Source organism: Nicotiana tabacum, chromosome 22, assembly GCF_000715075.1.
Source record: "Nicotiana tabacum cultivar K326 chromosome 22, ASM71507v2, whole genome shotgun sequence".
Classification (NCBI taxonomy): Eukaryota; Viridiplantae; Streptophyta; class Magnoliopsida; order Solanales; family Solanaceae; genus Nicotiana; species Nicotiana tabacum.
The window spans coordinates 128,332,671-128,357,520 of record NC_134101.1 but is presented as its reverse complement, the minus strand read 5'-3'; the positions used below and the strand labels follow the sequence as shown (position 1 = coordinate 128,357,520).

Genomic DNA, 24,850 nt, shown 5'->3' with positions numbered 1-24,850 from the left:
GTCTCTATCTGCATTTTTCGCAGTGATAATGCCTTAGAATATGTATCTTCTCAGTTTCAGCAGTTTATGTCTTCTCATGGAATTATTCATCAGACATCTTGTCCTTATACCCCTCAGCAAAATGGGGTTGCAGAAAGAAAGAATAGGCACCTTATTGAGATTGCTCGCACACTTCTAATTGAGTCTCGTGTTCCGCTGCGTTTTTGGGGCGATGCAGTTCTCACAGCTTGTTATTTGATTAATAGGATGCCTTCATCTCCCATCAAGGGTCAGATTCCACATTCAATATTGTTTCCCCAGTCAGCCTTATACCCTCTTCCACCTCGGGTTTTTGGGAGCACATGTTTTGTTCATAACTTAGCCCCGTGGAAAGATAAGTTAGCTCCTCGTGCTCTCAAGTGTGTCTTCCTTGGTTATTCTCGTGTTCAGAAGGGATATCGTTGTTATTCACCTGATCTTCATAGGTACCTTATGTCAGCTGACGTCACATTTTTCGAGTCTAAACCTTTCTTCACAACTGATGTCACTTCTGCTGACCTACATGACATATCTGAGGTCTTACCTATACCGACTTTTGAGGAGTTTAGTAATCCTCCTCCACCTTCAACCACAGAGGTTTCACCCATGTCAACTTTTGAGGAGTCCAGTGTTATCCCTCCTAGTTCTCCAGCCACAGGAACACCACTCTTGACTTATCATCGTCGTTCGCACCCTACATCAGGCCCATCTGGTTCTCGTCCTGCACCTGACACGGCTCCTACTGCGGATCCTGCTCCTAGTACACCGATTGCACTTCGGAAAGGTATACGGACCACACTAAACCCTAATTCTCATTATGTTGGTTTGAGTTATCATCGTCTGTCATCTCCCCATTATGCTTTTATATCTTCATTGTCCTCGGTTTCCATCCCTAAGTCTACAGGTGAAGCATTGTCTCATCCAGGATGGCGACAGGCTATGAGTGACGAGATGTCTGCTTTACATACAAGTGGTACATGGGAGCTTGTTCCTCTTCCTTCAGGTAAATCTACCGTTGGTTGTCGTTGGGTTTATGCAGTCAAAGTTGGTCCCGATGGCCAGATTGATCGACTTAAGGCACGTCTTGTTGCCAAAGGATACACTCAAATATTTGGGCTAGATTACAGTGATACCTTCTCTCCAGTGGCTAAAGTGGCATCAGTTCGCCTTTTTCTATCCATGGCTGCAGTTCGTCATTGGCCCCTCTATCAGTTGGACATTAAGAATGCCTTTCTTCATGGTGATCTTGAGGATGAGGTTTATATGGAGTAACCACCTGGTTTTATTGCTCAGGGGAGTCTCGTGGCCTTGTATGTCGCTTGCGTCGGTCACTTTATGGTCTAAAGCAGTCTCCTCGAGCCTGGTTTGGTAAGTTCAGCACGGTTATCCAGGAGTTTGGCACGACTCGTAGTGAAGCTGATCACTCTGTGTTTTATTGCCACTGTGCTTCAAGTCTATGTATTTATCCGGTAGTCTATGTTGATGATATTGTTATTACGGGCAATGATCAGGATGGTATTACTAAGCTGAAGCAGCATCTCTTCCAGCACTTTCAAACTAAGGATCTAGGCAGATTGAAGTACTTTCTAGGTATTGAGGTTGCTCAATCTAGCTCAGGTATTGTTATTTCTCAAAGGAAATATGTGTTAGACATTCTTGAGGAAACATGAATGACAGGTTGCAGACCTGTTGACACGCCGATGGATCCGAATTCTAAACTTATGCCTGGACAGGGGGAGCCGCTTAGCGATCCTGCAAGCTATAGACGGCTGGTTGGTAAATTAAATTATCTCACAATGACTAGGCCCGACATTTCTTATCCTCTGAGTGTTGTAAGTCAGTTTATGAATTCTCCCTGTGATAGTCATTGGGATGCAGTTGTCCGCATTATCCGGTATATAAAATCCGCTCCAGGTAAAGGATTACTGTTTGAGGATCGAGGTCATGAGCAGATCGTTGGGTACTCGGATGCTGATTGGGCAGGATCACCTTCTGATAGATGTTCTAAAGTCTGGATAGTGTGTTTTAGTAGGAGGAAATTTGGTGTCCGGGAAAAGTAAGAAACAGAATGTAGTTGTTCGGTCTAGTGCAGAAGCAGAATACCGAGCAATGGCTATGGCAACATGTGAACTAGTCTGGACAAAACAATTGCTCAAGGAGTTGAAATTTGGTGAAATCAGTCAGATGGAACTTGTGTGCGATAATCAAGCTGCACTTCATATTGCATCAAATCCGGTGTTTCATGAGAGAACTAAACACATTGAGATTGATTGTCACTTCGTCAGAGAAAAGATACTCTCAGGAGATATTACTACGAAGTTTGTGAGATCGAATGATCAACTTGCAGATATTTTCACCAAGTCCCTCACTAGTCCTCGCATTGATTATATATGTAACAAGCTCGGTACATATGATTTATATGCTCCGGCTTGAGGGGGAGTGTTAGAGATAGGTATGTAATTGTCCCACATTGGAATAGGAGTAGTATCCCCTTTGTATAGAGTAGCTATAAATAACACCTCTTGTATTGCATCACACACAATATATCAATATATATCATATTTTCTCCCGTGCCTTCTCACAACTTCAAAGGGATTTTCTATGGAATTCAACTAATGGGGTGCTGAAGTATCACTTGGAACATTGGGAGATTCTCACAACACCAAGTATTTGGGTTGACTTGGGGTTAAAGAGTTAAGGTATTTATGCTTTACTAGGAAAGTGTTTATGGAGATTTGAGGTTTGCTCTTTGGAGAGAGGTGATCATGGAGAAATATGGGGTCTTGGAAGGGGGATGCAACACTAAAAATGTCACACTTTCATATTGATACCTATGGAGGAATATTTTTAAAGATTGGGAAGAGTTTAATGGGAATGTATCTTTCAGGGTGGGAGATGGAAGTAGGGTAAGTTTGTGGGGTCACAGGTGGTGGGGGATAGTGCTATGAAAATTTCATTTCCAAACATGTATAAATTTTCAAGCCAAAAGGAGATATCAGTCCAACAGGTACAAAAGCTACAAGGTGGAGAAGTTCACTGGGATTTGAGGTTTTAAAGGCCTTGCAAGACTAAGAAGTTGCAGAATTCTAAAGGTTAGTCAAATGTCTCCACAAACAAAGCACGATTTATGGAGTTGGGGTTTGGGGGGGGGGGGGTGGAAATTGGCATGTTTCCTGTTAACTCCTATGATGAGAAGCTTTTGGTAAGGGAGGAGACTGTTTGCAGTATATATCGGTATGGATCCACAGTGAACCGACAAATGTGTGTTTTCCACTTGGATAGCTGTGAAGGCAGTGATCTTAACGGCTGAGAAGTTAAGGAAGTATATTTTTCAGTTGGTGTTTTATGTGTAAAATCTCGACCGAAGAAGTGGACCATCTTGTTTTATATTGTTGGGTAGCTCTCGCTTGTAGTGGAAAATATTGAGAGGGTTCAAAAATTGGAATTCAGTGGTGATGCTAGGCACTGTAAACGAAGTGATGTTTAGTTTGACCCTTAGAAGACGGGAGAAAAGACAGAGGGCATGAGATGTTTGCTCCATTAGAAGTTATGTGGACCACATGGAGAGAGACGACAACAACAACAACAACAGCGACCCAGTATAATCCCACAGGTGGGGTTTGGGGAGGGTAATATGTACGCAGACCTTACACCTACCCCGAAGGGTAGAGAGGCTGTTTCCAGGAGACCCTCAGCTCCAAAAAAGCAACATGAGCCGATATATTAGTACCATAAAAATGCATAATAAAATAACAGCAATATAAGAGAGATGAAATACAGAATACGAAATACGAAATAGATGGCTGGTATAGTAAAACTAGCAGGTAAAGCCCTGCATCAATAGACGACCAATGACATTCTTAGTCTAACTTCTAACTGGCTAGTCTCACTCTATTGTGCTGTAGAAATATTCACAACTTTCCCTAACCTACAACCTTAATGCTCTACCTCCATAATTCCATAATTCACATGGAGAGAGACAAATAGGAGAATTTGAAGTTGTACAGAATAATTCTGTACACTAGATTTCTTTTTGGTGTATTCATGAGGTTCCTATATGTATAGATTATTGGGTGCCATACTGTCATTTGTAAAAAAAATCATATCTTGTAAGGTTTTCTACTTTTTGATACGGGAGGTCTTTTGCCCTTCATTAATAAATATTTATTACTTTATCACACACACACCCAAAAAAAACAACTGTGAAGGCAGATTGCCAGGACTTGATGTAAAAGCTAAATCTCTAGACCTGTATGTCATGCATTTCTGCATGAATCACACTTTTAATTCTAATCGCTTCTCTGTTTAAATCTTTGAATGCTGGAAACATTACTTGAAATGTCTTCATCTAACAGGAATTCCAAGGAGCAATTCCATTGGTAGAGTTTCCGACTGTGTCTCCAATCTGAATGATACATTACCAAACTCAGAGGAGGCAATCCGTAGAGGGGAATATGCTGTAATTAGAAGCTTGATTCGGGTATTAGAGGTAGCAAAGCAGTCTAACTTTCTATTTCAGTAATTTTAGCAGATTGGACATATTGTTTGATTTGTTATTGACTGGAGTTATGCCTTAAAGGGTGGTGTTGAAGGCAAAAGACAAGTGGATAAAGTCATTGACAAATGTTCCTCTATGCAGGTAGGGTTGAATTATGTTTAGGAATATGTTTTGCTTCTACCACTTGCCGTTGGTTATTTCTGCGCACTATCTACTATGCTGTCTTCTTGTTCATGATCTGCTTCTTGTAATGAGAAAATCCATGATCAATCTTCTCTATCATCCCTTCTACTTCATTTCATTTTGGAAAGCTTGAAAATATGCAGTTTCTTTCGGTGTGGCTCTGAGATAAAAATAATTTATAATGCAAAATTTTCATTTAAATTGTTAATATGGATTACTTGCAGAACTTACGTGAAGCTATTGCTATCTACCGCAATAGTATTTTGCGCCAACCTGATGAGATGAAGAGAGAGGCTGCACTTTCGTTTTTTGTGGAGTACCTAGAAAGATATTACTTCCTTATATGTTTTGCTGTATATCTCCATACACAACGAGATGCACTATTTTCTAGGTCCTCTGCTCAGTGCAGCTTTAGCGATTGGATGAAAGCAAGACCAGAGTTGTATAGTATAATCCGTCGGTGAGGATAAAATTTTCTGCTATTGTTCAAAGTGCTTGCCTTACAATATTTTATCTTGCTGCTTTTATCATCGTTATTCTTATTATTGTTTTTACTCCATCTTTTCTGATGCATAAACATAACTGCTACAACTGACTCTTTCAGGTGGTATCAGACATCATTATTTTGTGTCAGTATTTTGTCACTGATTCATGTGCATATGTCTGTTGTTGGACCTGAGGAACTTTTGTAATCTTACATAATTTCAATTTAATCTGATGTTTATCTGAGAAATTAAAGAGATACCTACAGAACGAGAACATAATTTGGCCCAAAAATTGACTTTATACTACACTGGTTTTCAGTTCAATTGTTGAATTGCACTTCCCAGGCAATTTACTTGTTCATTAAGTACTTATGTATTCTGAACTTTCAAATTATGTGGAGAAAATTAGCATTTATATCTTGCAAGAAAGTCTATGCAATCACTAAATTTGTTCAACTGTTCCTGTCTTAGTTCCCTTTTAAGTTATTCGGCTTGGGGGTTGGTATTTGGAGAGAGCAGGCAGAAACATCTTTATGAACTTGTGGATCTGAACTTTGAGAAGCCTCTCAAGATTACTGAGTCATCTCCACTATGCCATACATTAATCGAGTTACTTTCCAACCTAGATGTGTAGCCATGCTGGTGGTTTGATTTGCTTAAATTTTTCTAATGTAATGAAGGCATTCCTTATAACATCTCATCTGTGTGGATGAGGCTTTGTATCGAACAAGATACTACCACATATGTTAGTAAAAGTTTCTTGACCTTGGACACTGTGTTAATAGAACTTTGTGATCTCTAATACTGAAGAACCATCTTGTGATATAGCACACTTGTATGGGCTCCAGAGGGATGCTGCTTTACTGGAAAAGCCCAAAGGAATCCTGCATTATTGGAAACTTATTTGCTAGATTTGGCTGCAGGTTGCTAAGGAGAGACCCTATGGGAGCACTTGGCTACGTGAGTCTGAAACCTTCTCTTGCTAAATTGGTTGACACTGCTGATAGTCGCCCTTGTGAGATGGGGCAAGTTGCTGCTTTGAGGAACGGAGAGGTTCTTGGACCTCAAACTGTTCTTAAAAGTGACCACTGTCCTGGCTGTCAACATCCTGGCTTGCCAGAAATATTAGAAGGTGCTCCTAACTTTAGAGAAATTCCAGGATTTCCTGTCTATGGTGTTGCGAATCCCACCGTCAGTGGGATTCGATCTGTAATTCAAAGGATTGGTAGCTCCAAAGGTGGACATCCAGTTTTCTGGCACAATATGAGAGAAGAACCTGTTATCTACATCAACGGAAAACCATTTGTACTCCGTGAGGTTGAAAGGCCGTATAAAAATATGCTTGAATACACGGTATGAATGCAATTTCATGAAAATTTAATATAACTAACTTCTGTCAGACCTTATTGCTGCCGATGATACATACACTCTTCATTTTGCATTAACATACCTTTGTCAAACATGTGTGACATTGTATGATATCATTAACGGATCCTTTAAATGGGTACTACATGATATAGTAACGTTATATGGATCCTTTAAAAAACATAAAAACCAACCAAAAGTTGAATTTACCTGTGTTAGATCCATACTTGTCTCAGATACTCATACTTGGTGCTCGTTTCCGAAACTCTTACTTCGGTCCTTATAATATAAATTGCTGTTTGGTGCACTTATTGAAGCTTTATGCCAAAATTTGAGACTTATTTTGTGCTGCCAGAAGCCATTCTATTTCCTATTGGTTTTTTCTGTTTGGAAGAATTCTTTTTTCAACCTCTGTTTGGATGAATGCAATTTCTTCTTTCTTTCTTTTTTCATTTTTGCTTTTCATATCAAAATAAAGAAAGGTAGATCATGGAACTTTTGTTTGATTATAACTTTTGTTTTACTACCTTTAAAAGTTCTTGCAATTTCTTCTGTTGCATGTATTAATTTTAGAAGATATTCTTAATTCCAATGAGATCTCAATATAGAACATAGTGCAAATATCTTTGCTTTAAGTCCTTTTTTGAACCTTTGGCTGATACATATTTTATCAAACACAGCAATTTAGTAAGTACTTCCTTGTACTGAACAATCAGATTGCATAAATTGGAATTTGTTCCAAGCTAATTTTGATAGATTTCAAATGGTACAGTTAGTTCTGTTTTCCAATTACCCTTCTGTTGCTGTAACTATTTTATCTTTCACTTGGAATTGTTAAATTTCCTGATCTCGAGCTTAAAAGCCTTATTTTGTTTACTTCAGTATACAATATTTGCATTTCTAATGCAAGGTTGCTTTTTGTATTACAATATTTTAGTTGAAAATACAAGATGCTTCCTTCTTTTAAATGGGTTTGCTTTGGAGTCTTGACTCCTCTATTCCTTTATATTTCGAGAAATGATAACTAAACTGACTAATTACAAGTATGTGGATCTAAGGGGATCGATCGTGAAAGAGTGGAAAAAATGGAAGCTCGATTAAAGGATGACATTATGCGAGAAGCTGACCGTTATCAAGGTGCAATAATGGTTATTCACGAAACTGATGATGGTCAAATATTTGATGCTTGGGAACATGTGAGCTCTGATGCAGTTCAAACTCCTGTGGAGGTCTTTAAGTGCTTGGAAGCTGATGGTTTTCCTATAAAGTATGCCCGTGTTCCAATCACTGATGGCAAAGCTCCCAAAAGTTCTGACTTCGATTTATTGACTTTTAATATAGCATCTGCTTCCAAAGATACTGCTTTTGTCTTTAATTGCCAGGTAACCTAGTATGAATTCTTCTTCTTCGATTTACTTGTATTTTCTGTGGCCTTTGGCTCCCAACGGAAGATGCTGTTTACTTATTTCTGTAATTACAGATGGGCATAGGGAGGACTACTACTGGAACTGTAATTGCATGCCTTTTGAAATCACGTATTGATCATGGGAGACCCATTAGAGTATTAAATGATGCATCAAATCCAGATGTAGGTGGTGATATGTCAAGTGGTGATGAAAGTGAAGGCGAAAACCATCCACCTGCACTATTAGTATCAAAAAATAGACCTCAAATAGATTCAAGTGACACATTTGGGATAAATGACATCCTGTTGCTCTGGAAAATAACAAGATTGTTTGATAATGGGGTGGAATGCCGAGAGGCCTTAGATGCTATTATTGATCGATGTTCAGCTCTGCAGAACATACGCCAAGCGGTCTTGCAATACAGAAAGTTGTGTAATCAGCAGCATATTGAGCCTAGAGAAAGAAGAGTAGCACTAAATCGTGGTGCTGAGTACTTGGAACGATATTTTCGTTTGATCGCGTTTGCTGCATATCTTGGCAGCGAAGCGTTTGATGGATTTTGTGGACAAGGAGAATCAAGGATGACTTTCAAAGATTGGCTGCACCAGAGGCCAGAGGTTCAAGCAATGAAGTGGTCAATTAGATTAAGGCCTGGGAGATTCTTTACCATCCCTGTAATGCCTCTGACATCTGTCTGTCTCTGTTGCGGATTCTTTTTTAAGCTCGATTTGACTCTGTTATAATTGTAAGTGCAGGAGGAACTAAGAGCTCCACAAGAGTCACAACATGGGGATGCTGTTATGGAAGCTATTGTGAAAGATCGGAATGGCTCTGTTCTTGGGAAAGGGTCTATCCTCAAGATGTACTTCTTTCCTGGCCAAAGAACTTCCAGTCACATACAAATTCATGGTGCTCCTCATGTTTACAAGGTATGTTAAATTTCCATTATTATCATGATGCTAAGAGAAGCTGAATTTTGATTTCACATGCCTAATGGGAGATATTTTAACTAGCGTTAGGGTTTCCAAGATAGATGTATGTGCACCTTTCGCACCACATGCCTTTGTGATAGAGATAGGTCATGTTTTTGTTATTCTTTCACAATCTTCAACACATAAATTTGAACCCAAGTGACAAACATCATATGGCCAAGAACTATTTTCAGCTAGATAGAGAAATTAGGATTTATCTTTTTGATGAAGTAAGGGGAATTACAAAATAGAGGAATTAGGATATATTTCGCACTAAAGCTTTTCAGCTTTTGATCATGTCTGAGAAATAAGAGGAGACATTGGAAGAGTGATTTGAGACAGATCTAGCATACACGAAATACATCGAGTATGATGTTACATCTGTACATTTGTTACTAAGTTTTAACTATTTAACATATTTTTGTGGTTGCCTATATAGGGTAGGGTGAGACCATTACATAAATAGAATTGAGAAATTAGGATCAAATGCAAAAATGTGAGTATGGATGCTCCGATGAAGTGCAAATACATACAGGAGATTGGAGAGAAGAATTAATATACCCATAAAAAAATGCACACACACAAAAGAAACCAAAAAGAAAAGAAAAAGAGAGAGAAGATAGTTCATGATTATGCCCGGTTTTGTTATAGAAGATTGTTATCTTTTCCCAACTGGGATCATAGAATGTTAGGAAACGAAAGCAATAAGCAATAAGTAAATTACCAAGAGAAAGTTACTCTTAATGGCTACCCAAGGTTTTTCTCTTTCCTACTTCTTGGGATCGTAGAACTACTTTTCTCCGGTGTTTCATCTCATCGGAATCCTTTCATCTGTCCCTGAAGCTCAGTTTTCACCCACTGTGATCTCTGTTTAGAACTTTTTTCCGTTTTTTTAGTTAAGATCTTTTTTGAAAAACTTTCTCCGACTCATGCTTTTCTATCCGGCGACTACGGCAGCGGAGGGACTGTGTTTTATACCAATCATTTACGTGATTGCTTAAAAACTTGGTTTACGCAGCTTCATTATGGAGAATAGAATATACTTTACAGCGGGGGGTAAATCTTATGATATAACTGAAAAGCATATGGATGGAGAATCGTGGTTTGAATGGGTTGAGCGCACGAGAAACCTGATGAGAAGAATGACTTTTAGCAGGAAAATTCTTTTGTGGTTATGTGATTTATTGCATAAAGCTTCTGAAAGAAGGAGAAATGTCTCTAATAGGTGGAGGACCAGGGATCATTTATTCAACTTTTATTGCTCACAGAAACACAACAGTTACGGGAGATTTATTAGTATTGTTTTTGTACGTGGGGAAAGCAGAGCAGTTATTATTATACCTAAAATTGAATTAAATGCAGGGTGGGGAGAGATAGCCTCTAAAATAGAAAGGTTCATTCACAGAAACTTTCGCTTTACAAGAGCAACAGAGGTTCCAAAATTACATAATGATTTTGCTCATACTCTACGCTCAACCAAATGGTCAGAATCAAATGGCAACATCAGAGTTATTCAACCAGAAAGCAACCCTATCAAAATCGCTACTTCAATGCCAACCGACAAAAGTCTTTTGAATAGGTGCATCGTCGGCAAGTTCTCGAAATAACTAGATTTAATTCCCTCACGCACAGTGGTTCGAAGATGGGTAAACAACAAATGGAGTAATGCTGTTGGAGTCTATGAGCTGAATGGACTACAATTTCTTTTCGAATTCCCAACCAGAAGGATGGCGGAGCAGACTATGGAGGAAACCTGGAGATGGAAGAATGCTACTTTATTGCTGAGCTGGTGGTCCCCGACAGCAGCTTGTTATCCTTTTGAAACAAAATTCAACTGGATCTGGGTGAGGATTCTCGGACTCCCATTACATCTATGGTCATCAGAAATCATGAAAGCTATCGGAGAAAAATGTGGTGGCTGTATTGAGACGGAGGAAGAGACGCAGCTGCGAAATCACATGAGGTGGGCTCGTATCAAAGTTAAGGGACCGGCTGAAAAGATCCCTAGAGTTGTAGAAGTAAAAGAAGGAGGAATGCTTTTTTCCTTGCCATTGTGGAGTGAAATTCCGACGACCGTGAAAGTTTTCCAAGAAGATGCAGTAGTGGAAGTACGACCTAAGTTCTGTGATGATAAAGTTACAGGCCCTACTTTCATAAAAGAGAGATCTAGGCACGTGGGCTCAGTAACAGGGCCCTTTAATTCAAAAGTTGACAGATGTATCCCATGTGCCCTTGAGCGGGGGAATTGTTCTAATGAGATTAGGGTAAATACTAAAGTGGGCCGAACTCAGGAGAAGCCCAAGACTTTACAAAAAATAAAAGATCCAGATTCCAGAAAATTGGCTGATGAAAAAAGCCCAAGTTCTATTATGGATAGCTGTGGGGCCAATCTAGCAAGACCTAAAACTTATGTATCTCAAAATTTTGGGCCCGATGTTATAAGTGAGGAACTGAATAGGGATTCTAATTTACCCCAACAAATGGAGCGACCCGACCTTCTATTCCTAGAGAAAGAAGCGTGTAAACATAGGGAGGTGTATCTGATAGAGCAAATTGAAAAATCAGCGGCTGCTCGACTGTTTTTATCTCAATTAGAAGATGATGGAAGTCACACAGATCATGACATGCAAGGAGGGGAAATTGAGGGGGAGGATCAGATACTCGAAAATCTGAATCAACAACAGTTAATTGAATATAGAGATGCAGATGCATCGGAGATAGAAGATGTTGACCCAATTCAAGTTCAATTCCAAGAAGCTGAAATGGAGGCAACTTTATGGGTACATAGGAATATATTGAGACTAAGCAAGGAATATGGGGTGTGTTCAAAGGCCGTGAAGGGGAGGCTTTATCTCTTTTTATGAAACTAGATGTCAAAAGGAAGGAGGAGATGACAGAAACTCCTACTGCCAACTGTGGTACTTCAAAACAAAAGGGGGCAAAAGAAGTGGAAACACTGGTTTTCAATCTGACGTAAAAAGATGAGGGGAAAAGAGCAAGGGGGAGGTCAATTTCCAGAAGTGAACCATGAAGATAAAAATTATCTCGTGGAATGTTTGGGGATTGAATAGAAGGGAAAAGAGAAGGTTAGTGAACAGTTTGATACAAAGGTGGAAAGCAGACATTTATTGCTTTCAAGAAACTAAGTTGCAAATATGGACCAATAGAAGGGTAGAGTTTGGTTGCTTGCAATCAAATGGGAGAAGTGTGGTAATTCTTATTTTGTGGGATAATAGGTCATGGAGAGGAGAGGTGATCACCACTGGAATATCCACAATTACTTGTAGATTCAGCCCAATGACAGAGTTCTCATGGCACCTCACAGGGGTATATGCACCTTGCAACAGGGTGGAAAGACAACTTATGTGGATGGAAATTGCAGATACTAGGGGACTTTTTGATGGTCCCTGGGTAATATGCGGGGATTTTAACACAACTAGATTTGTAAATGAGAGGAGAAATTGTAGGAGAATGACAAGATCCATGATAGAGTTCTCTGATTTCATTAATGACATGGAAGTAGTGGATCCTCCTCTTATCGAAGGAAGTTTTACTTGGGCAAAGAGTGACAATCAGCAAGCTTTTTCAAGGATAGACATGTTTCTATTCTCTACGGAATGGAATGATGAATTCAGGAATATTTCCCAAACACTAATACCTAGAGTCTCTTCTGACCATGCTCCCTTACTGTTAGAATGTGGAGATTGGGAGAATCTTAAGTCTTATTTCAAGTTCGAGAATTGGTGGCTCGGGGTGGCAGGTTTTAGTGACATGGTGAAAACGTGGTGGCTTTCTTTTGAGGTACAGGGTAGACCTGATTATATTCTGGCCTGCAAATTGAGGATGCTGAAAGGAAAACTAAAAGAGTGGAATGGTACAAATCATGGCAACTTTGAAGTAAGGAAAACTCAACTTCTAAGTTCCATGGCAGAAATGGATGTTGTACAGGAAACTAGAAATCTATCTGAAGATGAGCTTTTGCAGAAGGCCAGCATGTTCATGGAGCTGGAAGATATAGCAAAAAATGAGGAGATAGCTTGGAGATAGAGGTCTAGAGTTCTTTGGCTCAAGCAAGGGGATAAGAACACAAATTTTTTTCATAGAATGGCAAATGCACACAGGAGAAACAACACAATTGATAAGCTAGAAGTTAATGGTGTGACAGTGGAGAATCCAGAGACTATAAAAGGGGAAATTCTATCCTTCTACCAAAAACTTTACACTGAAACAGAGGAATGGAGACCAGAGTTTGTTTTGGCTGATTGTCCTTGTATAAGTGAGAGTGAGAAGCAGTGGTTACAAAGATCATTTGAAGAGGATGAAGTTTGCGCAGGGGTAAAATTATGTGCTTCGGACAAAGCACCTGGGCCAGACGGATATACTATGGGATTTTTTCATTCTTGCTGGGATATTGTAAAGGAAGATGTTATGCAAACCTTGAGAAATTTTCATACACAGGAGTTTTTTGAGAAGAGCTTTAATGTATCATATATAGCCCTTATACCAAAGAAGACTGGAGCTCGAGAGTTAAGAGATTTTAGGCCTATTAGCTTAATTGGGTCTGTGTACAAAATTATTTCTAAGATTTTAACCGAGAGATTGAAAACAGTGATCTCCAAGCTAGTAGATAGGCATCAGATGGCTTTCATAAAGGGGAGACAGATAATGAATGCAGCACTAGTGGCTAATGAATGTGTTGATTCAAGGCTAAAGATGAAGACACCTGGAATTCTTTGCAAACTTGATATTGAGAAAGCATATGATCATGTGAGCTGGGTTTTTCTTCTTAAAATGCTGAAATCTATGGGTTTTGGAAGAAAGTGGATTAAATAGATGCTCTTCTGCATAAGCTCAGTCCAGTTCTCTGTTCTCATCAATGGTTCCCCAGAAGGTTTTTTTCCTTCACATAGAGGTTTGAGACAGGATGACCCTCTTTCCCCCTTTTTGTTCCTAATAGCAATGGAAGGTCTAAATAACATGATAAAGGTAGCAAATAACAATAGGTGGATGACTGGTTTTAAGGTGGCAAGTAGTGTAGGTGGAATGGAGGTAACTCATCTACTATATGCAGATGATACTTTGTGATGCAAAAGAAGAAGAGCTAAGACATCTCAGGATAATTCTAACAATTTTTGAGGCAGTCTTTGGTCTACATGTCAATTGGAGGAAAAGCCTTATGAGGTAACTGATATACAAAGGCTGACAGACGTTCTTGGATGCACAGTTGGAACTCTTCCTACAACCTACTTAGGTATGCCATTGGGTTCTAAAAACAAGTCGTTAGACATTTGGAGTGGGGTGTTAGAAAGATGTGAGAAAAGATTGGCTAAGTGGAAAAGCCAGTACATATCCCTGGGGGCAGAGTAACATTGGTTAACAGTGTCTTAGATGCACTTCCCACATACATGATGTCCCTTTTTCCTATTCCTACAAAAATAGAGAAAAGGATTAATGTTATGAGAAGGAATTTCATCTGGCAAGGAAATAAAGAGAAGGGAGGTTACCACTTGGTTAACTGGAAGGTTTTGACACAAGGCAAAAAATCTGGGGGCTTAGGCATAAGAAATTTGAGACTACATAATAAAAGCCTACTCCTGAAATGGCTTTGGAGGTTTGGCAGGGAAGATCAAACTTTATGGCGACAGGTCATCACTGAAAAATATGGACTAGAGGGACAATGGATACCTAGAACAGTGACAACAACATATGGGGTTAGTGTCTGGAGGTCCATTAGGGCTTATTGGCCTCTTTTTGCTGAGAATGTTTCTATTGTAGTAGGGAATGGGAGGAAAACATCCTTTTGGAATGATAATTGGCTAGGACATGGACCTTTGAAAGACCTTTTCAGTGACATGAAAGTTTTGAGTTTGAATAATGAAGCTACGGTGGAAGACAGTTGGGACCAACATGGATGGACTTTTAACTTTAGAAGAGAACTAAATGACTGGGAATTGCCTAGATTCACTGAATTTTTGAATGTACTTGATCAGTTCAAGGGGACTACAGTGGAGGAGGATAGGGTTAAATGGACAAGGCATAGTAGTGGCTCTTTTGCAGTGAACTCAGCATACAAACTGTTCAACCAACAAGGTCAGCAAACTCAGTTATGGAGTTGGAAAACAATATGACAAGCCAAAATACCAACTAAAGTAGCCTGCTTTGTATGGTTAGCAGCCAGGGATGCTTGTCTAACACAAGACAATCTAATGAGAAGAGGCATGCCATTGTGTTCAAGGTGTTATTTGTGTGGAAATGAGGCTTAAAGTAGTAGCCATTTATTATTACACTGTCAGTTTGCTAGAGCTTTATGGCACCTATTTTTGAGTATGAAAGGACTGTCATGGGCCATGCCCAGGAGTACAGGGGAGCTTCTTGCTTGCTGGAATTTCTCTGGAGACCTGATCAAACAAAAAAAGTGGTGGAAGACCATCCCGGGATGTATATGGTGGATCATTTGGATGGAAAGAAACAGTAGATGTTTTGAAGGACACAACAATTCCTTACAGAAGATCAAGATGAACTGCTTATTTTTGTTTCACTTTTGGTGTAAGGAAGATTTTGTACAGGATGTAGATTCAATGATAGATATCATAGGATCACTGTAGTAGGAGATAGAAGATAGCCGTGGTTTTTGCTCTTTTTGATATATGTATATATGGCCTTAGCACAGCCTTTGTGCTACGATTAAATAATATGTTACCATTCTCAAAAAAAAAAAAGCAATAAGTAAACCATTAATGGAAAACAATGGCACACCAAGAGCAGAGAAGCAACTATATAGAGGAAGAGTACAAAGAGGCTGTCAACAACAATGGATAGTATAAAAAGCTGCTAGGCAAGCCTAACTGGAGCAGTGTATAAAAGTGGGTCAAACAAAGAAGTCCAAAGTATTGTGCCCCAATCAGCGATGCATTATGGGGCGTGTCTATCCCTCTGGTACTATTAGAGATCTAAATGTAAAACCAGAAATGAAAACAATGTTACACCAAGATCAGGGAAGCAGAAAATTACTATGTCGAAGAAGACTGCAAAAGAGACTGTTAACAACAATGGATAGTGTAGAAACAGCTAGTCAAACCTAACCAAAGCAGCAACAACAACAACAACAAACCCAATAGTTTCTCACAAGTGGGGTCTGGGGAGGGTAAGATGTACGCAGCCTTACCCCTACCCCCGGAAGGGCAGAGAGGCTGTTTCCGAAAACCTAACAAAAGCAGTGTACACAAAATAGGCCAAACAAAGAAGTTCAAAGTATTCTATCCCAAGCAATCAGCACACAGTACATTGTTGGTTTATCCCTCCACTACCACGATAGATCTCATTGAAAAATCCATAATCCAAATTGTCACAGTGTGAACCCTGTCCATCTAGTCAGGCAGAATTCAGGTCACACACTAAAGAGATAAAATATTCAATTTTAGTATCTAATTATAAAATATTCAATTTTAGTATCTAATTGTATAGGGTACCTTTTTCACATTTTCCAAAGCCATGCACGTGCAATACACATACGCGTGATGGAAGAGTAGATTACACTGACTGGAAAGAGATAGAAGCTAAGGACATAAATTTTGTAGTGAACTTGCAGATTTTCAAAGTTTTGAATTTGAGTTCTGTTTCATGGCTAAAACTTGAAATTTGTACTGAATTTCTCATCGTTTTTAGGTTGATGGACACCCCATTTATAGCATGGCAACGCCTACAATTGCAGGTGCAAAGGAGATGTTAACTTACCTTGGTGCAGAGCAGACCTCAAAAGAAAGTGTTGCTAAGAGAGTAGTTTTAACTGATCTGAGGGAAGAGGCTGTCGTTTATATTAATGGAACACCTTTTGTTCTTAGGGAATTAGACAAGCCTGTTGAATCCTTGAAGCATGTTGGAATCACTGGTTCATTGGTCAGTCTTCAATCAATTTACCCCTTCAAATAATTGGTTATGATAATTCTATTATCTTTTAACCACTTGTCTGCCACAGGTGGAACACTTGGAGGCACGGTTAAAAGATGACATACTATCTGAGATTAGACAATCTGGTGGTAGGATGCTTTTGCATCGTGAAGAGTATAGTCCGTCTTTAAATCAAGTTAGTATCATTGGATATTGGGAGAACATATTTGTGGATGATGTTAAGACTCCTGCAGAGGTATATGCAAGTCTGAAGTATGAAGGGTATGATATAATCTATAGGAGGATACCATTGACTAGAGAGAGAGAAGCCTTGTCTACGGATATTGATGCTATCCAATACTGTAAGGACGGGTAAGTAGCAGCACTTAATCTGCAGAATGTTTATATGTCATCAACTTCTGAGACAGGTCATTCAAATTGACAGTTAACAGTTTTTGTTTGGGCAAAGTTGGTATAATGGGATTGAGATGTAGTCATTGATTAAAATATGAAAGCTGGTGTAGCTTCTTGTCCTGCTACAGCCATCTCCATGACATTGACAGACTGCCCTAGATGTAGAAGTAAAATCATGTCTATCAAATGGCTCGTTGTAGCAACTCTAATATATCACGGAGAATTTCCAAATGCAAATGAGATATAAAAATATACCTTGCCAAACTTCTTTTTCAATCATGAGTTTAGGAATCTTGACTGAACATTAACTTGTCATTGCCAATTTATACTAGTTAGTTCGCAAAATCTATCATTTCTGTAGTTGTCTGGCTCAGTTTGGTGTTTGAGAAGCCTTTAATCTTCATTCTTTGATAAGATAAATGTCACAGTGTGCTTCTTCTTTTGTTGTAATCTCTCCGAATCCAGAGAAAAAGTATATTCTATGTCAGCTATGATGTGACTTTGATTGTCAAAGGGCATAATATGGTGTTTCTAGTAATGATCTTTTACCTGTGTCCGTGAAGAATTTATTTGAAAGTTTGTTAACCAGTGACTTCCTTTTCCATGTTCTCATTAGAAGGAAAATTAAACTAACTGTTTTTTTTCTTCCTTTTGCCTGCCTCTAAACAGCGCTGCAGGATCTTACCTTTTTGTATCACACACAGGATTTGGAGGGATTGCTTATGCAATGGCTATTATTTGTTTAAGGCTTGAAGCTGAGGCTAAGCTGTCATTAGATATTCATCGACCATTTGAAGGCACTGTGCTTCCATGTCCACCTCTAGAGAATTTCAATGTTCAAAATTCGAACGAAGAAGCACGCAAAATGGGTGACTATAGGGACATATTAAGCCTCACTAGGGTTCTTGTGCACGGTCCTGAGAGCAAGACAGATGTTGATATTGTAATAGAAAGGTATGCATTCTCTATTTAATCCATAAATGCATGAGTTTTTTTCTCCAGCTTCCGTGGCAGTCCAGCTTCCTCAAGTACTGCACAGGAGATTGGTTAAGGACATAAATTTCATAAACCTACACATACCATAAAATCAAGGAATATATGGATTCAAAGAGGGATTCTCTATGTAACAGTAAAAGGAACTAGTGATTGAACGTTTCTGATTTTATTTGGTGAAGTCAGTTAGTCAATCAACTATATCCTTTCATGTCTTATTAACTTAGATCTGTATATATTAGGGCAATTGGGTAAAACTAATACTTTAAGAATAACCTATTCAGGTCTCTGCTATCGCGTCGTTCCTCCCTACACTTATGCCCCTGTACCATCACTTAATCATGTCCACCATCTATTTGCCCCTTCAGTTTTTTAACTCCATCTTTGTTCGATGGTAATTTAAGAGTCTTGTACAAAGCGAATGAGTTTTGTGGCAGTAGATGTGTCTTGAGGGTTTGGTATAGTTGGTGCTTAGTCTATCAGTTTCTGGTGAAAGAAAATATAATCTAATGATTCATAAAGCTTCTAAGAGCAAATGCAGGTTGAAGGATGTTAAGGAAATGGAAAAGGGTTGTAAACTCATCTATGTTTGAATTCTTATCCTTCTCTATAGATACCGGAATAGAGAGAGCAGATAAAGTATTGTCCATGAGAGCACTGTTCAAAATTTATTGCAGTAGTGCACTGTTTAATATTGTGAGAAATAAGATAAACGGGTTCGCACTTATGGGTCTGGATTCCTCAGCACCAAGAAAAGTTCTTCTTTACTTGGATGGCAGCGAGGGGAGCAATTGTTCGAAGTGTAGATGTCGACCACCTCCTCCTACATAGTCTGGTGGCAACTTAGGTTGTGGCGTGAGATTTGAGATGGCTTGGGCTGCAAAGGGCATTGTTGGACACAGTGAAGGAGGCACTCTGCGGCGGGAAATTTAGAAAAGAAATCCAAGAGCCTGGGATGTTGCTCCACATGTTGGTGTTGTGGAAGGAAAGAGATAGGAGAGTTTTTGATGGGATTTTTTTCGGATGCATAGAGAATGATTATGTACATTTGAGGAATAGTTTCTCATTTCTAGTTTCTTCTTGGTGCATCCATGAGGTACCAGTTTGTATAGAAGATGGGGTGTCTTTCGTGGAGAATCATCTTATGTTGTAAACTCTCTACTTTTTGATGTACTGCTTGTATACAAGAGATTTTCTCATTATTAATAGAATTATTTACCTTGTCACCAAAAAAGAAAAAGGAAGAGAGAGGATGGTTTTCTGTACAGCATGAAGCGGGAAGGTCATTGCTGGCCAGCTTTCTAAGTTTAAAATTGATAGAAAAAACTGAATTTTGCACTAATGTGGATACTCACGTCATAATTCTACTTTGATATGGTTTAAGTGTAGGAGTTGATCTAGCTAGTTTTAAATCAAGTGAATAGCTAGCTACTGTTCTACCTCTGAGTATTGTATCTGACAGTCTGAGTTCTTTCAATTTTTCCAAAGGTGTGCAGGTGCAGGTCATTTGCGAGAAGATATAGTTGAATATTCAAAGGAGCTTGAAAAGAATTTAGATGAAGATGAAGAACGTCGAGCATACCTCATGGATATGGGCATTAGAGCTCTAAGGTTGGTTCTCATCCATCTCTTTTATAAATGAAGAGTTTGTTGATAAACATGAAAGGTAGAAGCAGAGGACAGAATATGCTCATTTAAAGGAACATACATACTGCCCCAGCACCATCTTAGAGGTCCTCTTTTGAATGCTTTATTATTAAGATAGAGCTGAAACTTCTATTTTGCAGCGGAAATGAGCAAAAAATATTGAAGATTTGAAAAAAAATGGTGAATTTTTCCCCCAAAAGATAGTGGATAGAGCAAGGGATAAACTAAAGTAGAAAACAGAAGACATAATCGGGACTGGATAGCATAAAATAACTGAATATAATTTGTCCTGAGAATTGAACTTGCACCTTGGCCCATATTTCATTCATAGGCTATATATTTCTTCTACAGTTAACCTCTTCCTTGGAATGGAAAGGTGATATTGAGAAATTGAGTTACTCCTTAGTCCGATTTCAGTAGGTGGGATACGCATCCTTTTTCCTGGAGCGATGACCAGTAGACATATATCTTTTTGCTGCAAAGTAGGCAAAAATTTAAAACGATTTTAAATAATGGTTTATTTCTTTTCTGTTTGCAGGAGATATTTTTTCCTGATAACATTTAGATCCTATCTCTACTGCTGTTCTCCAGCTGAGATAAGATTTAGTGAATGGATGGATGCGAGACCTGAACTTGGCCACCTATGTAATAACCTCAGAATTGACATATAATGAGGATAGTGTCAAGACATATCCAACATTAGACTCTAAAGCTCTCTCTGCATATCTATAAACACGGGGGACACTGAATAAAGTTGATCAGATTGAGAAATTGCTGATACTAGACTCATGACTTGTGGAGGAAGACAAGTTATTGTCATTCTTTGAAGGGAGCTGATAGCTATTAGCATTTAATTAGTTCAGATTGTAGACACCTGTGCTGCAGCCAAGCAAGAGGAAGCAAACTGCGAGACTGGCAGACAGAAGTTACAATGAATCAGAAGAACTATTCCCATGTATAACATGAGGAACCAAAAGTTCGTAGGTTAAGGGGGGTCCAAAGTTGCAAGTTAAGGAATATTTCAGTGCTCTATGGTCAACACATTACACTCCGTAAAGCTGCTTCCGAACCAATGTGCGTGTATAACTAGCTTTCACTGTAGAAATGCAGAGAAATATCAAATGGTATTCGAGTTGCAGATGTATGATATGTTTGCTGTTAATAACTACTGACATGTATAGAAGTTGCTTCATATGGACATGGATTTATTTGCCTTGGCATTCATTTCATAGACGTAACTTTGCCTCATGACCAAAGAAAGGAAAAGATGGCATGAAAATAACTGAAGGAAAAAGATGAAGCAAATTAAAGGCTTGCTGTTGGTTGTATACTTGTTATGACTTGCAAATCAACTGCTCATCAGTCTCCAAAGTTGGAATCTGCTACAGAAATCTTTTGTATGAGTCTGCTCTCTGCTCTATTGTTATGACTTATGTGCTAATAAAAGGCAAAAACCTAATGTGCAGAGGGATAAAATAGAACGATGTATATTAAGACTGCGGTCATCTCATTCAGCTCTAGTCCATGCTATTCATGATAATTTTTTTTAATTAAACAAAAAAGTATAAAACATTTGTTGATTTCTCAATAAATAAATTCATGCTCTCATAATGCGGAGGGATAAAACTTTTGAAATAAAGACAAACAAATATATCTTCTAGGTTAATTGCGAAAGTAATTACTGTTTGACCAAGTTTTTAAAAACTGCTTCTAAGTGTATTTTTTTCAAAAATGCTTTCTCAGAAAAGTGCTTTTGGAGAGAATCACTTTTTTTCGGCTTTTCAAAAACTGCTTTTGCTTCCCTCAAAAGCACTTTTTTCCTTCCAAAAGCTTGGCCAAACACTTCAATTTTTGGCCAAAAGTATTTTTGGTTCAAAAAAGCACTTTGGCCCATAAAAAAATTTGGCCAAACAGGATATAAGTCTCTCACAATAATTTACAGTGACATAAATTACCATTGTAGTATGTTGTGGAGATATGTGACGAGATTGTTATAACCAGTAGTGGGACAACTATTTTCTTTTTCTTAAAATTAATTAACACTAAGTGATGCCTAATGGGACACCCAATGAAATCTCAAAAATTGCATATTATGACGCTGCAGTTTGTTAAAAGCGTTTTAAAGCTGGTCGTAAGGGATTTTTATACTAAATCAAATAATTTAATCTGAACAGTTAAACATCAACGTGAGAATACACATATTACTTAATTATAACTAAGTGACAAAATATGCATATGAATGACATATATCTTATATTTATTAGTTTAATATATAATTAGTTTTAAAACTCAAATATATCTTATATTTATTAAATATATCTTATAATCAAATATATCTTATATTTATTAGTTTTTATTACAGAAAAATTGTTGCAGTTGATGAATATATTGGTCAAAAGGGCACCATTTTGAGACACGTTGGCCTTTTCTTTTTTGGTTGTCATGTGACACCTAAAATTCTTGCTTCATTTTGCCAAGCAAAATAGAGTATTCACAAAATGAAGATGAAAAAGATAGAATAGAATGTTGCCAGCCGGCCCAATCCAAACAAAATGCAAGTCCAGTTGTGGTGGCAGAGTCATACCTCTTCTTCACTGCCCCTATCTTCAATTTTGTACCGTGAGGAAGCCATTGCAGCTGGTGCTACGTGGCACATCCACAACAACAATGCATTATCCGCCGCCGCCCTCAGCCTCAGGTTTAGCCGAAACCCTAACCTAACCTCTCGAAGATTTCGTCTCGTTACTTTCACGTCAAACGCTACCTTTGACGATGGCGACACTCGGAATGATAATGTCAATGATACGGGAGACCGAGGCGACGACGATGACGATGATGATGACGGCGTTGAGATTGAGATTGAAATAATTGGGAAACGTCGTCGGCGAATTCGATCCAAGATAGCCGTGAACGCCAGCTTGCAGAACGTGTGGGAAGTCCTCACTGATTATGAAAGGTTAGCTGATTTCATCCCCGGTCTTGCCGTCAGCCAGTTGCTTCAGAAGGAGCCTAATTTCGCCCGGCTTCTTCAGGTCATTGCCTTTTAATTCTTGCCAACTTCTTATTTTTTAATTTATTGTTATAGAAACTACTCCTTATTAGAGATGTACTAGTTTCTAGAATTATTCAAACTATTGACTTATAAGAAAAATAACAACAGCTGCTGCTGCTACCATTAGTATTGAGCTTGCAAATGACCATACATTAAGTCTGTTTTAGACAAGAGTTTTAGTTCTATGTACTACTTGTAAAAAATAATTTACACAATCAGGTCACTTAAAAAGTAACCTCCTACAGGCTAGAATAAATGTTAAGTAACCTGCTACAGTAAAATTACGCTAATGATATAAAAAAATTCATTACACAATCAGTGTATACGACTTAAATCCTTTAGGCAATTGTATATGTTGCTTTGCAATCCTTATTGCCTGATGAAAATCTCATCAACTTGACCTTTTACCACCAATATGTAATATGTCAAATAGTACACGAGTGCTCTTTTCTTGTCAAGTTCAAAACATGAAAAACTCCGAAAGAACTTAACATCTCATCACTATCATCGGGCTAAGTTCTGAATCACACTGTTCGATTCCTAGTCAGTCACACACACACTCGCGCACACAAATATGAAACTCATTATTCAAACAGAGGGAAAGAAAGCTCCTTACATTCAATTGAATGTGAATCAAATGTTTCTTCTTTTGAAAATAGCAACATGCTGCTCTTTATGGGAATTTCTTGACTTTGAACATTTTAAGAATGGTCTATCTGATATTTTGAATCTATAAATTTACAGTCAAAAGACGACACGCCTATATTTTCTCTTGTCTGTGAATTTCTCTGGCATATACTAATGTCATTAGTATGATATTAATGAAATTGTATCATATTGGACAGATTGGGGAACAAGACTTAGCATTTGGGCTCAAATTTAATGCTAAAGGTATCGTTGATTGTTATGAGAAAGATCTTGAAGATCTCCCCATTGGTCAGAGGCGTGATATTGAGTTTAAGATGGTGGAAGGTGACTTCAAACTTTTTGAAGGGAAATGGTCTATCGAACAGATGGTGGATTCTTCCTTCCCTTTTTCTATTCCTTCCTCTGCCATTCAGTTGTTATTAGGAACTCAGTGGAAAACGTACAATGTGAGGTTATAAAAATTGAAACAACCGAAGATACCATCTTTTCTTTTTCGCGAATGTCTTGAGGTATGCATGATAAATTAATGATAAAAGTCATACTGATAATTGTACTAAGTACTAACCACTACAAAGATCAGAAAAAGTTAAGCTTGAAAAATCAACTCCCTGAATCCATGAGTTAAAGTTCGTTTGCAATAATTCTACAACTATGAGCTGATTCTCTTTTTGAAGTGGACTCATGAGTTCACGTTGCATCTTACAATTTGTTATGTATTCAGTTTTCTCGAGAACCCTTATATTTCTTTGTATTGCGGAAACATGCAGTGCAACCCAGGTAGTGTTAAAGAGCATGATTCTTCTGCGGGCCAACCATTTCATACAACTCTCTTCTACATTGTTGATGTTGAACCTAAGCTTTGGTTGCCTGTGCGGGTTATTGAAGGCAGACTCTGTAAGGAGATAAAAACCAACCTGCGGTCTGTTAGGGAAGAAGCACAAAAAGTATATCTTACTTCATTATCATCTTATTAACTGTCAACTAATTACTACCATTTATTGCTGAAGCAATGTATATATTACCTCTACATAATACAATTTTTACCAAATCAACATCTGTTTTGGTGCACTTATTTTGATGATGTGGATTAACTCCTATAGGTTCATATATAGTAGTTCAATTTTTTTGGTCAATATGAGTATAAGATCTAAAAATAAAGACTTTGTTGCCAGGAAAATTTCTCAGTCTGGCCTGTTTACATTTCTCCCTTTCCCTCGTCATTTTGCCTGGTCTCCTAGATAGTCATAGGTTCTTAGGATTTTCCATCCTACTGATTGCATTCT

The 24,850-nt window shown here is 38.3% G+C and overlaps 2 protein-coding genes across 3 annotated transcripts in view; both read left to right on the top strand.

The window, feature by feature from the left end:
• LOC107810619 (uncharacterized) overlaps positions 1-21,091 on the top strand; it is a 32,545-nt gene extending 11,454 nt beyond the window's left edge. Inside the window, exons 8-19 of the mRNA XM_075244461.1 lie at positions 4,374-4,507; positions 4,598-4,657; positions 4,924-5,159; positions 6,108-6,537; positions 7,608-7,931; positions 8,030-8,629; positions 8,711-8,884; positions 16,592-16,822; positions 16,902-17,185; positions 17,897-18,181; positions 19,709-19,831; positions 20,406-21,091. Coding sequence (XP_075100562.1) covers positions 4,374-4,507; positions 4,598-4,657; positions 4,924-5,159; positions 6,108-6,537; positions 7,608-7,931; positions 8,030-8,629; positions 8,711-8,884; positions 16,592-16,822; positions 16,902-17,185; positions 17,897-18,181; positions 19,709-19,831; positions 20,406-20,538 — 3,014 coding nt within the window. The 3' untranslated portion in view covers positions 20,539-21,091. The remainder of the gene's footprint in view (positions 1-4,373; positions 4,508-4,597; positions 4,658-4,923; positions 5,160-6,107; positions 6,538-7,607; positions 7,932-8,029; positions 8,630-8,710; positions 8,885-16,591; positions 16,823-16,901; positions 17,186-17,896; positions 18,182-19,708; positions 19,832-20,405) is intronic.
• A 1,220-nt stretch (positions 21,092-22,311) lies between these two features.
• Positions 22,312-24,632, top strand: LOC107810622 (uncharacterized). 2 transcript variants are annotated; one of them, XR_001653691.2, is made up of 3 exons: positions 22,312-22,899; positions 23,765-24,076; positions 24,335-24,632. XR_001653691.2 is itself a non-coding variant. In XM_016635420.2 (3 exons), exons 1-3 carry the CDS (start codon positions 22,420-22,422, stop codon positions 24,539-24,541), a joined length of 858 nt encoding a protein of 285 aa, XP_016490906.1. In that variant the 5' UTR covers positions 22,315-22,419; the 3' UTR covers positions 24,542-24,632. The 2 variants fall into 2 exon arrangements, 1 of the variants encoding a protein (XP_016490906.1); XM_016635420.2 differs by having other exon boundaries at positions 22,315-22,899; positions 23,765-23,935.
• Positions 24,633-24,850: the final 218 nt, after the last annotated feature.

What these genes read in the sequence shown, in the direction of transcription:
- LOC107810622 (XM_016635420.2), top strand. Translation starts at nt 22,420, where the DNA reads ATGCAAGTCCAGTTGTGGTGGCAGAGTCATACCTCTTCTTCACTGCCC. An exon ending in ATTTCGCCCGGCTTCTTCAG is followed by an intron (nt 22,900 to 23,764) that starts GTCATTGCCTTT and finishes CATATTGGACAG; the next exon opens with ATTGGGGAACAAGACTTAGC. An exon ending in AATGGTCTATCGAACAGATG is followed by an intron (nt 23,936 to 24,334) that starts GTGGATTCTTCC and finishes GGAAACATGCAG; the next exon opens with TGCAACCCAGGTAGTGTTAA.